Here is a 15,386-nt window from a genome sequence, read left to right as displayed (position 1 = left end):
GCATGTTGGGTCTGCTGTGGACGCAGGTGGAGCGGAGGAGAAGCAGATGAGGGGGTTGGGTTTCCTAGCGCATCTGTCAGATGGAAACTCAGGAAACCAACAGAAGGAGCAGGTGGTGTTGGAGTTCCCTATGGTGCAGTGGGTTAAGTACCCAGTGTTGTCTCTGGGGCGGCACGAGTTCAACCCCCGGCCCTGCACAGTGGGTTAAGCATCTGGCATTGCCACAGCTGTGGTATAGGTTGCAGCTGTGCTCAGATTCAATCCTTGCTCCAGCAACTTCCATGTGCCTCAGGTGCAGCCAAAAAAAAAAAAAAAAAAAAGCAAGCAGGCAGTGTTGATCTCTTTCTGCAAAGACAGTAACAGCTGGAGTTGTTTTTAAGGAGAGCCTAGTGGATGCTGTACCAGGAGTGAGGCCTGGGTACCAGTCCTGGCGCTGCTCCTTTTTAGCCAGGTACCTGGGGGAAGTCGCCCTGTCAGGTGCTTCCTGGCACAGCCTAAGATTTCACAGGCTTACAGTCCTCCAAACTCCAGGACCTTTCTCATCCTCGCTGCCAAGTGGGGTGGCCCATACAACCCGAATGCCCCCAGACAGTCCCAGTTGGCACCTCATATTTTGGCATAATTATGAAGAGCACCCCCCCTCCCCCCATACTCCAGAATGTCTGGACCGTGAATTCTAAGATCGCCTGTCCTAAGCCATGTCCTTTCATCTCTTCATTTACTACTTTTCATCTTGTCAGATGTGACCTGTCATTACCATCTGTTCAGATTTTTTGTCTGGCTCCTGATCTTGGCGCAGCTTTTGCTGACTGAGATGGTGTAGCCAACACAGTCTCTGTCCTCATCCTCGGGCTGATGAACACCTCCAGCCGCCCAGGTTCCCAGTGGTGGTAACCAGTGAGTCAACACATCTTTGGGATGTGGCCTCTCGTGTTGGCCATCAGCTGCCGATCTATCGGCGCAGCCCTGCAGTCCTCAGCTGGCTCACGAGAGCTCCAGGTTCCAGATGGCTCAGCTGTGACATGTCCCAGACGCACAGGGCCAGCTGTTCACATCTTATCAGAGTCCCTCTTCATCTGGCCCTCTTTCTTCCTGTGTTGTCTCTGCTCAGCACTGCCGTGGTCACACTCAGACCTGCTCTCCAGCTCCTCCAACCATCCTGCAGGGAACCCATGTACCCCCGATCAGGACCCGCAGTGAGGTTGCCCGCTTCTACTCTGGAATCTGCCTTCTTTGGAAGCTGGGACTGTGGCCATTCTGCAGCCTCTGGCCTCACTCCCTCCTCTGTGTCTTCTAGGCTGTCTCCTTGTTCACGGTGGCTTGGCAGACTCTCTGTCAAGTGCCCTATGGCCTTTCCTCACCGCAGCTGACAAGAGCCCATCCTGGCCGAGCCACCTCCACCTCTGTCATGGGCGCACTTGCCCCCCCACCCCCCGCCCTCCCCGACAGCACCTTCTGGTATGAGCCTCTGACTCCTGAGGGGAAGTGCTGAGGCTTAGACAGGTCAGGTGCCTGCAGGTACCACTGCGCAGTCTCTTTTCAGCTTCCTTCCTCCTCTCTCTCTTGCCTAGAACATCAGGGGAAATGCCCTTGGGGTAGGTACCCTGAGCATTTTTTCAGGGATCCCCTTGGGAGACTTGAACCTTCCTGTTGTGATTCTGAGAGGTTCCCACCTCCCTTCGGTTTTTCTCTCTGCCGCGCTCCCCCGCCCGCTCCGCCCTCCGCATCTGCAAATGCCCCACTCACCCTGCAGATCTCGCCCACCGTTTGTATCCTTTACAAGCATGTCCGAAGATACCTCTTTGTTGGCGTTCCTATCGTGGCTCAGTTGGTTAACAAATCCAACTAGTAACATGAGGTGGTGGGTTCGACCCCTGACCTCGCTCAGCGGATTAAGGATCCAGCGTTGCCATGAGCTGTGGTGGAAGTCACAGACATGGCTCAGATCCAGCCTTGTTGTGGCTGCAGCTCCGATTAGATCCCTAGCCTGGGAACCTCCATATGTTGTGGGTGCAGCCCTAAAAAGGCAAAATACAAAAAAAAAAAAAAAAAAAAAGGAAAAGAAGATACCTCTGTGCATCTCCTATTTCCCCCTAGCTGCCTTCTCTTTAGGAACCTTTGGCCACAGCTCACACACCCGTGCCCTGCCTTACACTGGGGTGGATGGAGGACAGTGAGTGCCCCTCCCCTTGTCACCTGGAAGATTCCCCACCATGACCATGAAGCCTGGTGAGCGTTGCTAGTTTGGCCTGCATGGACTCCCATCACGCCGCCTGTCCTGTGCCTCCCGCCTCCCCTCCAGATTTGATCCGAGATTCAGTTCAGGTCTCCTCTCCTCTAAGACTTCTTCCCTGACTACTCAGTTTCACCCCTGATGTCTGCAGTTTGTTTAGATGTCGTGTCAGTAACCACTGTGTGCAAGGCACGGGGCTGTCGGGGGTCCCCCTGCTCTGCAGTTCCTGCAGGGGTCCCATGCCATCTTGTATCCCCCTAACCACCCCCGCCCTCAACTCCTGCCAGGCTCAGAACCAGGCCTTCCATAGAGACTTTCCAAGGTCAAGGCCAAATGACAGTGACACCAAGAGGCTCTCTCGCCACGAGACTCTAGACACCTAAGACCACCTGCCTCCCTGCCGGACCCTGACAGCAGTCTTGAAAATTCGCCGTAGTCTGCACTTAAACTTTTTTTTTTGTCTTTTTGTCTTTTTTTGTTGTTGTTGTTGCTATTTCTTGGGCCGCTCCCTCGGCATATGGAGGTTCCCAGGCTAGGGGTCGAATCGGAGCTGCAGCCACCAGCCTACGCCAGAGCCACAGCAAGGCAGGATCCGAGCCGCGTCTGCAACCTACACCACAGCTCACGGCAACGCCGGACCTTTAACCCACTGAGCAAGGGCAGGGACCGAACCCGCAACCTCATGGTTCCTAGTCGGATTCGTTAACCACTGCGCCACGACGGGAACTCCTGCACTTAAACTTTAATGATAGCTCTTTAGGGCACCTTGCTAGGAACTAGGCACCATTCTGAATGCTTTTCGTAGATTAACTTATTCACCAACACTGTGAGATGTCTGTGTATCATTGGTCCATTTTACAGATGAGGAAATTGAGGTGCCTGTTCAAAATCATGCAGCTAGTAGGTAGCAGAGCTGAGTCGTGAGCCCAGCAACCTGGCTCTAGAGCCCTTGCTTACAGCCATGATTCTCCTCAGCCTGTCGTTTTAGCAAGAGCCCCCTCCCTGTCTTCTCCTGGGTGCCTCACCTGGGGCCTCCGCCGGCCGAGACCCAGCGCTGGGCTTCTGGGCTCATTCGGTGTGGTGGGCAGGCTGGAGGGGGTGGGGGAGGGATGGCAGCAGCCCAGTCCCTGCTGTCCTCTTGCCACAGACTCCACAGAGCCTTCCAAACCATGACGTAGCAGCTTGTGCTAATGTTCTTGGAATTCCGGCCTCAGGCACCCAGGGAAGATCCTGAGGCCCCGGTGGCCTGAGAGCCCCGTCTAGGGAAGAGGAGGCTGTGGGCACCAGAGAAGGGGGGTAGGTGCCAGAGGTAGGACCAGAAGAATGGGTAAGGCAGGGGGTATGGGGGTACGTTGGGAGGGCCTGGGGGAGCCTCTCAGCCGCTCCTGTTTGCTTTGGCCCGTGGCAGACACGTGCTGTGAGCTGGAGTGTGTCTTGGCAAGAGGCCGCAGTGACAGAGCCTTCTGACCAGGGGGGGCCTGGCCCAGGGTGGGCCGCCTTTCGTTGTTCTTAAAGGCACAGTGTGCCATGGGCAGCCTGCATCTCCCACGTCTCTGGTCCCTCTCGGCAGGAGCCTCACATATGCCCCAAGGTCAGGGGAAGCGGTCCCTTAGGGCTTAGCCTTGTGCCAGGTGTGATGTGGGCAGGGCTGGTGACATGTGCCTGGCCAGGCCCCTTTCAGCCCCCTTTCTCCTCAGTATCTGCCCCTGTCCGCCATCGGGTGCCGCCCCCCAGTTTTCCAGCTGCTTCTCCACACTGCACCCAGGAGAGAACATGGGATGCCTGGATGACACATCCTCGCAGAGGGGCCAGAACCTGAGCCAGGGCGTCCATGGAGAATGGAGGCAGGTGTCTGAGGCCTGGCACTGTGCCCTTCCTTCTAGCTCCATCACCCCCTTCCCCACTTGGTCACTGAAACCCTTGCCTAGACCTGGGCATACAGTAGCACTGCCCATTTGCAGCCCTGGGGTAGCTGGTGTTAGACCATGTGAACGACTGGCAGAGAAAGAGAAAGCAAGGCTCAGAGGTCCCCTAAAGGCTGCTGTGTTCTCCCAGACTCCAGACTCTGCCTGATCGGTCTCATCCTGCCCATATTCTCTGGGTGGGCCCCAGGGCTGGCCCAGGTTGTATCTGCACCCATGCTGGGTGCTGGGCAGTGGGGTGGGCGGGAAGGAGAGGCTGCATCCCCGTGGCTGGAATAGGGCCTGGCAGGCACATAGCAGGTGCTCGGTAAAGACTTTGTCCTTGAGTACAGCGTGTGTCCTCAGTACACCAGTCCAGGTACAGCACAGGATGCCAGGCAACCCTCTGGGCAGGTCGTACTACCCTGGTATAATGAGGTTCAAGGAGGTCAGACCCCTTCCAGGTCACCAGCGAGCACGTGGTGAAGCCAGGATCCAAACTGAGGTCTTTCTTGGAAATGGGGCTAAGAGGTGCTCATGGGCTGAATTCTGGGGGGAACAGGGCAGGGGGAGTAGAGAGACCTCCTGGAGGACAGCACCTCAAAGGACAGGGGCGCATCAGAGGGAGAGGAGGGACCAGGTCTCCCTCCCCCACCAGCTGCTTTGTCCTAGGCTGAGAGGTGACCTCAGAAGACTTTATTGTTAACATCCTAATTGTGTGCAGCTGGCCTCCTCTGGCCCTAATGAGCTCATTATCCACTCTCATTAAGGAGGCCATTGTGACCTGGTCACTCTGGGGACAGCACTGGCCCGTCACTTCCCGTCACCCTTGGCCAGGCTCAGCCCCCTTCGAGGGAGGCCAAGGCCCCCAGGTCCGCCCATCCCCTCTGTCTATTTCTCTGTTTCCCTCTGAGTCCCCCTCTCTCTGTGTCTCTGTGTGTGTCCACCTGTGCCTCTGAGAAATCTCAGTTTCTCACCCACCCTGTCCATCCACCCCCAGTGCCAGCACGGGGAAGCCCTGGATGGAGTCACTTTGCAAGGGCTTTGAAATTGGCCAAAAGTTTATGCTCACCCTGGGAAGAGGGAGGGTCTGGCCTCTGGGGCCGAGATTCTCCCTGCCCCACCTGGGGTGGGTAGGCCCTTGCCCTGCCCTGAACTGGAGGTGCTGTCTTCTCCCGCCCTTGGCCCCTGAGCCATCGTGAAGTGGGTTTTACGGAGGCCCCACTGAGCACGGTCAGCTGCTGTGACAGGTAACGTGGCTCTTCCTAGCCTTTGCCCCCTGGAGTGGGCTGGGCCCTGGCCTGTCAGCCAGCCCTGCTCAATGACATTCTTCTCTGGCACTGTGGATGAAAGGAGAGGCCAGGGTAAGGCGGCAGTCAGGGGCTTGGCCAGTTCAGCATTCTGGCAGACTTCGTCAGCCTAGGGCTTAGCCTGGAGACCCAGAAGGAAGGCTTCTCCTGCACGTCCGGCATCTGAGGGCTTCTCTCTTGGGGTTACTGGATATCAGTGTGCAGTTTTCCATTCAAAGGACTGGGCACAGTAATCTCTTCTTGCCCTGGCTGGTGCATCTCAGCCTGAGGCACTCCAGCTAGGAAGGCCCAGTTGGGGCACAGGGGTGTGCTTGGCGGCCTCCAAGCCAGCCCAGGCCCTCTGGAGGTTCCCCACCCTCCCCATTCCACTAAGTCCTCTGCCCTCCGCCACAGACAAGAGCCTGTTCCTCTTCTACCAGGGTTGACTTCTCAGGAAAAGGCCAGGTCTGGCAGCCAGTCTGGGCACAGTCGCCCCACCTGGGCACAGGGGTGGCCACTTCATCAGTCCAAAGCTCAGTCCATTAATAAAACGTTGCTGAATTTCCTTTCCCAAGAGCAGAGGATAGGAGGGTGGAAAAGGAGGGCTAGCAAAGGCCCGACTGGAGTTTGGATCCACCTTCATGGGGACATGAGGAATGGGAGAGGTGGCTCAGGCTGGTCCCTGGGCATCCATAAGTGCCGGCCACCTTACTTCCCACGTCCTGCGGCTTTAGTCCCTCATCAGTAAAGCTCGTAGCTTCCGTCTAGTGGGCACCCGCTGTCTGCCAGGCCCCATGCATTGTTCTTGATCTTATCCAGTTCTCAACTAGCCTGCATGGTAGATGGTAGTCTTACCATTTTACTAATGAAGAAACCAAGGCTCAGAAAGGTTAAGGCACTTTCCTGAGGCCGTGGGGGCATGGATGGGATTCAGATCTTTGGCTTCAGCATTTAGGCTCTGGGCCTGTTTCTTCTTCTACTAGTCAGCTTGCTCAGCTCTGCCCTAGAGACAAAATAGACAAAATACTCCACAAGACTTCTTCCCAGAGTGCACAGGCTCCTGTGAATACTTTGGGCACATTGGGACTTGGGGAGCCATCAGGGAGGGCTTCTTGGAGGAGGCGTAGAACAAGAGAGGAAGGCTGTAGGACCTCTGTCCTGGGAACGGTGGGCTGAAGGATGGGAGCCAGGTTGAGGAGGGCCCTGAGACATGTTGGGCAAGGAGGAAAACCTCATCTCCCCATCCTCCTTTCTCACCATGCTTGTTATCATGAGTTGTATCAGCTGCAGTAAGAGCAGGCCATATTGCAAAAGATGGCAGCCCCTCAACTCCATGGATCACAGTTAATGCATGGTATTTGCCTGTACGCATACGTGCGCGCACCCACACATACACACCCCCAAATCAGTTCACCTAGCCACACTGAGTACCTTCTGACGTGCTCCTCGGGCACACATTCCACCTGGCCACCCATGGGAGCTGATTCTGTTAAGCTAAAATACCACCTACACACCACCAAGCTGGTAATAGCACAAGGCTTTCAGCTCCTCCTCTGTGCTAGGCCCCATGCTATGCCACTTATGTGTCATGTGTTCATTTCAGCAACCTTGGAAGGTAGATTCCATTAATTACTCCCATGTCAGAGAGGGCCGAGTGAGGCTCAGAAAGGTGTAGTCATTTTTCCAAGATCACACAGCTAGGAAGTAGCAAGCCAGGACCTGAATTTGAGTTTTTCTCACCCCAGTCTCCTAATTATTACCGTCTGCCCGCAAAGAATCCTCACCTGTGAACACACAAGTACACACACGGCCTGCATCTCTACTGACCGTGTGCATACACAGAGCAAACATTCAGCAACACAGACACACTCACCGGCACTCAACATCAAGCACCAGTATTTGGAGCCGCCTCTCCCCTCCTTCATCCACTTCTGTGATGGTGAAGAATGTGGGTCCTAAAGCTGGACTGCCTGGTTTTGGAATCCAGCTCTGCCTCTTCCTAGTTGTAATCTGTCTTTGCCTCCGGTGTCCACATCTGAAAAGTGGGAATGATGATGACAACACTTCACGGGGTTCTCGAAGATTTTACCAAGTACAGTGCGTAATATCAGTGCCTGACAGGGAGTGTTCTCAGCAGCAGGCCGTTATCATCACGTATGATATGTACAGACACACCTCTGTTCCAGGCACCCACACCTATCCCCACACACAGCCCCACACTCTGTGTCTCTGCAAGAAAGCGGGCACAGTGTACGTGGGAGGGGACCCTGGGAGCCCCATGGGCTGGCTGACACCTGACCCCTCTTGGCCAGCTGGACTGCACCCAAGGGTGGTTCAGGCTGTAATTGCTCCTTGGTGGAGCACCTGTGACTTTGATCAGGAGCCCTGGTTGCAGCATTTGACGTCTGAGCTGCTGGCCTCTGGGAGAGGCCTGTCGGCAGCCGTGAATGGGCACAAGCCCAGGGAATCTCCTCCAGGGGCCCCACCTTGTGACTCGTGCCAGGGATCCAGGGAGGTCTGCTGGAGCTGGGAACAGAACGGAGAGGGGAGGAGGGGGGAAGGGGCACTTCTGCCCAGGTTCAGCCATGCCGGGTGGGCAGTGGTTGAGCCTGTCCATCTTTGCTCCCTGGAGGTGCCCACAGCCAAGCCAGTGGCAAGTTCTTTGCAGGGCCTGGTGCAGGGAAAAACCGAGAGTTGAAGCCACACAGCCCAGCTCTGCAGTGTCAGGGTGGAGTGGAAGCCCGGCCAATGGTCTCAGGCAAGGGTGGCAGGACCACAGTAAGATCCCTGGTCCCGGCCCAGACCCATCCCGGGGAAACCTTCGTGGCTTCGGGGGGTGGACCTGGGGTGATCAGTTTGGTGAGGGTCTGGAGAGGATGCGCGAACCAAAACCTGTGAGCTTTTGACGCTGGGACTTGGACCTGGGGGATCGTGTGAGAGCCTCAGCCTCTCAGACCCTCCCCAAAGTGACTTCAAGTTGGGACTTGTGGTGACTGCTCTTTGGGGCTCTTGGAGGTTATCCTGGTGAGTGGGCATTTGTAGGGGTGGGGAATCACTTACCCAGAGTGGCTCAGAGAGCTCCGTGCTCACCAGCCAAGGTCTGTGGTAGTGGCTGCCCAGTGGGCTTTGGGTTTTGTTCTCCGGACTTAACTCATGGTGGTAGACTTTGGATTCTGAACCTTGAGGATTGCTGGGTAGGGATGGCATTCGTGCGTGAGTGAAACCTGCTCTGGCAGTAAAACTGCACAGGAGGGTCACTGGCTCGCTGTAATTAGGAAGTCCAGCAGGGCGGTCTAGCTTTAGCGTACCTGCTTCCCAGAGTCAAATGATGTTAATCAGGACTCTCTCCATCTCTTGACTTGACTCTATTGACTTAAATCTCATGACATCTCTTCCCTAGTACTAACATTCTCATCTAGTACTCACGTGGGACTTAGGGGACAGATCGCCAGAGCACCCATGTCAGTTCCTGGGAAAAACCCCTGAACCATCCGGTGTCTGGGGAAATGAAAGACCAGTCAGAACACGATTGGCCAGGTGTGCCCACCCCAGTGGTCAAGGAGGCAGAGCCAGACAGCGGAGACCTCTGTGAGATGGGAGCCCTATTGCCTGACCTCCCATCAGGCTCGATGGACAAACACTGTCTTAGGGCCTCTTGGCGGGGACTGTTGGGGTTCCTGAGAGTGTTCCCCAGAGCTAAGAGAAGACAGCGCAGGCAGAGACCCCTGTATGTCCATGCCTTCTGGCTTCTTGGGGGGTCTCAGCCACAGCGTCCCAAGCAGCCACACCACTGTGGTCAGAGCTTTGGGGAGGATGGCAGTGCCACCCCCAGGCAGCCTGCTCAGTGGCCTTCTGCACGGCAGACCCAGGAAGGTGGCTCACACCTACCCCACCTGGGGCAAGGACAAGGGCAGTGACCTGATTCTGGCAGAGGGAGGGAAAGGAGGCATCTTGCTCAAGTTCCAGAGGGGCAGTGGCCCAGCAAGGGCTGGGCCTCAGAAGTTCCAGACTCTTATCTGAGACTCTCTTTTCCTTTCCTTTTCTTTCCAAGACTGTTTTTTTGCTTTTTAGGGCCAAACCCACGGCATATGGAGGTTCCCAGGCTGGGGGTCAAATCAAAGCTGCAGCCGCCAGCCTACACCACAGCCACAGCAACTCAGGATCTGAGCCAAGTCCATGACCTACACCACAGCTCACAGCAGTGCTGGATCCTTAACCCACTGAGCGAGGCCAGGGATGGAACCTGCATCTCATGGATCCTAGTTGGGTTCGTTAACCACTAAGCCATGAAGGGAACTCCCAACTGTGTTTTGTTTGTTTTTTAAGAGTAGTTTTAGGTTCACAGCAAAATTGAGTAGAAGCGGAGTTCTGACTGTGGTACAACAGGATTGGCTGCGTTTCTGCAGTGCCAGGACACAGGTTCAAACCCCAGCCTGACAGAGTAGGTTAAAAGATCCGTCGTTGCCACAACTGCAGCTCAGTTCTAATCCCTGGCCCTGGATCTCTGGATGTCTCCAAGCGGCCAAAAAAAAAAAAAAAAAATTGAATAGAAAGCACAGAGGTTTCATGTATGCCCCCTGCCCCTACACACATAACCCCCCCAACAACCAACCTCCCCCAGCAGAGAGAGAGATACATTTGTTACAGCTGACGAGCCTACGTGGGCACATCCTAACCACTCAGTCCCTAGTTTACCTTAGGGCTCCGTGCTGGTGCTGGACAGTGTAGGGGTGTGGACAAACATAAAAGGACGTGTATCTGACATTGTGGTATCATACAGATGTCATGGCGTTCCTCAGGCTTTGCAGAGCTGCGCACAGAGTGTTCTGGAACTCCCTGGAAAGGGCGGGGTACAGTGGGCATTCAAGACTAGACCACAGGCTATTTGCTCTCCCAGACCTGTGACGCAGGGCATTGGAAGTCGAGGACCCAGGTGGTGACCCTGGGTTCTGAGGGCCTGGGCAGTTGGTGGGACCGTTGTCCTCTGTGCCTCTCCATTATTGTCACAGAAGTCCCCTGGGAGCTTCTGGAGGCCCCCACGGGCCCCCTCCTCAGACACCACTCGCTGCCATGGGCTGTGTTGGGGCCACTGCTACCCAGGGGGGAGCCCTGGGGTCTCTGAACAGGCTGCAGTCCGGGTTTGGGAATGGTGAGCTCTGTCACGGCAGAAAAGAGTTGGTGCCAAATCGCTCTGGAGGCAGAGAGGGATCAGAATGGGAGGGGGGCAGAGATGGGGCCCTGTGACGAGCACCTGCTAGGAGGGAAGTGAAGGCGGTTGGTAGAGGGTCAGGCCTGCAGAGTCTGGAGTATTTGCTCAGTGTTTGAGTGAGGAACGAATGAGCCAACAAATGAGAAAGAAAATGAACATGCCATTATCACTTGGCCGTGGCTGTCTAGGGTCACTCGAGGGTGCAGTGCCCACTTACTGTGATTGCACTGTCAACACACCGAGTAGCATGGTGTGTAAACACCCCTGGCCCGCGGTCAGAAGCGGGAGCCGTGACCATTAGAAGGGCTCTGCGCGGCCTTTACGCCCAGGTGCCTTTAGAAGCAGAAAAAGTGGTCCAGGTCCAGATCACACTGGCGGTCCTAGTGGGCTGGAAAGATGCACCCTGCGCGGTCTCTGGGTTTGGCTGGAGCACCCTTGGACTTTCCTACAAGGTGACTTTCCCACACTGAGCATATCATTGTGTCAGTTTCATGTGCAGTTTTTTTCTTCATTTTTTTTTTTAAAGTTCGATTAACGTATAGTTGATTGACAATGTTGTGATAATTTTCGCTGTACAGCAGAGATTCAGTCATACATGTACACACGTCCTTTCTCTTTCAGATTCCTTTCCCACGTAGGTTATCACAGAATGTTGGGTAGAGTTCTCTGTACTAAACAGCAGGTCCCTGTTGGCCCGTCATTCCATATATCTTAGCGTCACTCGTGTGAGTGGCTTGCGGCCCCTCAGGCCCTCTCCTCAGGGAGCGCGTGGGTCTCTCCTTCCTCAGGAAGGAACCTGGAGTCCGGATGTGAGCCAGGCGTCTGCTGGGCACCCAGGCTGGGTGGCTCTGTGCCCTCCCCTCCAAACTTCTCTTTCCCGCCGCATCCTAGCCCCCACATCACGGCTGCCATCCGCTGCCAGGCCCTCCTGACTGCATTCTCTCTTGTCCCTGCTGCAGGCTGGTGGTTCGTGAGCACCTCTGAGGAGCAGGGCTGGGTCCCTGCCACCTACCTGGAAGCCCAGAATGGTACTCGAGATGACTCAGACATCAATACCTCCAAGACTGGGGAAGGTAAGGACCTGCAAGTTCAAGGGCGGCGGGGGGGGCGTGCTGAGACTGGTACAGGGAGGTAGCTGCCTCTGAGTCCCCAGAGTGACTGTTATCCCAGCCCAGGGCACAGATGCAAAGGGTGGGACTATGAGGCAGGAAGCCAGGGGTGGCTCCGGCCCCTCCTCCATCAGCCTCTCTGATTAGCTCGGGCTAGTGAGGGTTTTCTGGGTTTTTCTCTGTTGAGTTTCCAAGAGTCCACCCCTCCTCCACCCTCCAGCCCGAGGTGACCTGGTCAGCCTATCCGTGGACTTGGCTATTCCCCAGAGCAGGCCGTTGGAGTGCGGCGAGTTTGAGCCACCCCGTTCCCGGCCGCCTGCCCCTAATTCCAAAGCTCCTTATTCCGGCAGCAGGAATGCTTGCCCTTACAGTCAGTGGGGACTGTCCAGTTGGGCGCATGTGAGAGCCAGGAGACTTGATGCCCACCCCCAGGGCTCAGGCCACCTCCAGGCCTGCCCTCTCACCCACCCCATTCCATGCTGCCCAGGCCAACATAAGCAGCCCTCCAAGCGCCAGCTTCTTATTCATCCTTCCCCTAAATGTCGGTTACTCGGCAGGCAGCTGGAGCCCCACCCTTCCTCCCGTGTAACTGCTGTATTTCAGTCCCTTGATCAGCACTGTGGCCCCTGCAGTGCATGTCTGCCTTGTGACGGGTTTCCAGGGATGGGGCCCCATCAGGAAGGGCCCGCACGTTCAGGCTGGGTGCTTGGTCCCTCCTGGCTGCTCCCCGAGTCCCGAGGCTGAGCCCACAGCCATCTCACCTCTGTGGCGGTGGAGGCCCATGGCCCCCAGGCAGGTTCTGGTCTGTTTGTCTGCAGTCACCAGGCATCCTATCCAGTTCCACATTTGCGGGAAGAAGCCCAGGGCTTTTCAGAAATAACAGTCCCTAGCGTGTGCTGAGGTCTCACTCACTCCCAGGTGTCCAGCCTGGAGCTTTAAATGCCCTCGCCACTACCCTGGAAAGGGCCCTCTTTCTGCTCTGTTTTCCAGATGCAGGAACTGAGGCTTTGAGATACTTAGCAATGTGTTCGCCCTCTTAAGATTTGAGTCCTGGTCAGTCTTCTCTGCCAGTGGTTTTCCACCATGCTGCATACCTCTCTGTGAAGCATTTCTCTTGAAAGCAGTTCAGGGGGCAGGGGTACGACTGTGTGTGGCATTGGAGCCCCACCTGAAAAGGCAACACCAAGAGAGTTGGGCAGGTGATGAAGGACCAGGACACCAAGTGGGCAGAAAAGAGCCTGAGAAGTTTGTGCACACGGATGCCAGCCGGGTTTGAAGAGAGAGTAGGTACTTGGCACAGAATAGGTAGCAGCAGGTTGTAGAGAATTTTAACCTCAATGGAGTAAATCAGGAAGCTGATGAAGGTTCTGCATCTAGAAGGGGTGTGTGTGTATGTGTGCGCACACTCGCGTGCACACACACATGTGCGGTGTGCCCGGGTTTCTCTTACACTTTGATAGGACCTTGTGCCAGTACCCCTGGCAACCTTTGGGCAGCTGTGAATTCCATCGTCACATCATGGGCATCTCTGCTCAGAGCTCAGCACCCCAGCCCGAGGCCCAGTCACTGTGGTGGGTCCACCAGTCTCTGCCCTGGTGGCCCTGTGGCTAAGAGAGCAGCCCACCTGGTCCCTTCTCTGGCCATCTCTACCACGGCCCTCTTGCCATCCCATTGTAGGTCCCTCGAGCCCTGCAGACAGAAACTAGAAGCCTTCATCCCATCAAAGCTTCCCTAACAACTCATGTTCCAATTGGCTGTTCTGCTGTATTTCTGTTATCAGACAGTCTAGCATATGTTTGTGTTTCTCCCAAAGCCAGGTGTGCTGTGCAGAATTCAAAACTGGGGTGGGGGGGATGAGGTGGAGGCTGAGACCCTGTTGTCTGCTGATGAGGAGGAGGGTCCAGGCCTGATGTTGGCAGGTGACTCTAGTGAACCATCAGATCTACTGCTGCTCGGAGGTAAAGAAATGGAGGACTGGAGTGGTGTTACCAGGTCAGTTAGTGGCAGAGCCAAGACTAGAACCTGAGGTCTCTGTCTGTGCCTTCATGCCCTGCAGCCACCAGTGAAGACCTGCCTTCCTCCTGGTGGCTGGCATTGGCACCCCCAGCCCCTGTGCAAGCCTTCCCCGCTACTGGCAGGTGGTCGATGAGGAAGAACCACATCGCAGGGTCTAGAATCCAGTCTCCGGAGTAGACCGCCTGGATTCGTGTGCTGCCTCATGCTTGGGTGTGTGGCTCAGATGGGTCCTGAACAACCCTGTGCCTCAGGCTCCCCATTTCTAAAATAGGGAGAGTGTCAACCACACAGAGCTCCCTGTGAGGCTCTAGTGAGATGGTCTTGGTGCCTGGTTTAAACCAGGTAAATGTCACTTACTGCCAGGGTGGCCCCAGGCTGGGCATCAGCCACACCTCCTGCCCACAGAGACACCAGGTGGCCACACCCCCGAGGAGGCCAGCTGTCTAAGATCCTCCCAGTCTGGCCTCACACCCAGGACCTCATCTCTGAGCCCCGTCAGTCCCTGTCTCGTTTCATGCCAGGGCAGGTGGTGTCAACCCCAAAGACAGATGAGGAAACAGAGGCTTAGGAAGGGGTGGCAGCCTGCACAGGGTGGCATGGTAACCTGGCAGTGCCGCCCGGACTGAATCCATACCGCTAAGCTCTTGTCCAGGCCTCCTGCTTACAAGAGGCAGGGCAGACAGGCTACATTCCTTCCTCCAAAAAAGCGAGACCCTTCTAGGAGGCCTTGGTGAGTTTGGCTCAGGGGTGTCTGTACCATTTGTCTCTTAACCGCCAGCCTCCCATCCCCTACCTGGGAAGCCTGGCACCCCCCTTCTGTGGTGCCAGGAGGTGGGGGCCACAGCTCCTCCTGGACATCCCATAGGAAGGCAGTGGGTTCTTGGGACTGGTCCACAGCAGCCAGAGGCCCTGTGCAGATGAAAGGGGTGTGGAGCAGTGAGAAGCCAGGAGGCAGGTGCTCTGCTGTCAGAAATCCAGTGGGTGGTGTGCGGGGAAGGAACAGACTAAGTTCATGATATCCTCCTGTGTATGCTTCCCTTGGCCACATTTCTGAGGGATAAGCCACTTGCCAGGCCCTGAGTCTGGCCCTGGGAACACAGACACAGAGGCTTAGCCCTCATCAGTCTCGATCCATTGGGGACAAGTGGAAAAGCAAAGACATAGACAGATCCAGGATGGTGAGAGCTATAAGCCCCACATGGAAGGGACCTCAGGTCTCTTGTGGGCATGTGGTATCTGGCTTGTGGTGGTGGATTCACAAGCAGGACTTGCTGAGTGAGTGGGGGTGGGCAGACAGACGTGCACCTCCTTGGAACCCTCACTGCCCAGCGATGGCAGGAGCAATGTCCCCCCCGCCACCGCCCCCTACCCTGGGTTGCCATTTTGTGCTGCGCTGGAGCCAAGGACCCTCTTTCCCTCTCAGGAGCTCAGATTCTAAATTCTTAGACCCTCCCAGGCTCAGGGGCATAATCCAGGGGGTTTGGCTTTGGTTGAGTTATTTCTCACCTCTGGTGATGTCACGGGCCACATCTGCACCCATCAGCAGGCGCGTGCCACTGGGGCTCGGTCCAGGTGGTGAAGACCTGGGCGTGCGAACCTCCCCTCCCCTCCATCCCTTCCCCACCCATC

The 15,386-nt window shown here is 56.1% G+C and overlaps 1 protein-coding gene across 3 annotated transcripts in view; it reads left to right on the top strand.

Moving 5' to 3' along the window:
* The window catches only part of SH3PXD2A (SH3 and PX domains 2A), a 261,253-nt gene that overhangs the window by 219,871 nt on the left and 25,996 nt on the right, over positions 1 to 15,386 (top strand). For all 3 annotated transcript variants that reach the window (XM_047761959.1, XM_047761957.1, XM_047761958.1), the window contains one exon: positions 11,592 to 11,705. In XM_047761959.1, the coding sequence (XP_047617915.1) occupies positions 11,592 to 11,705 (114 nt within the window). The remainder of the gene's footprint in view (positions 1 to 11,591; positions 11,706 to 15,386) is intronic.

This window comes from Phacochoerus africanus, chromosome 15 (assembly GCF_016906955.1).
Source record: "Phacochoerus africanus isolate WHEZ1 chromosome 15, ROS_Pafr_v1, whole genome shotgun sequence".
Taxonomy (NCBI): Eukaryota; Metazoa; Chordata; class Mammalia; order Artiodactyla; family Suidae; genus Phacochoerus; species Phacochoerus africanus.
Note: the sequence above shows the minus strand (reverse complement) of the source record. Positions and strands in the feature narration are given on the sequence as shown.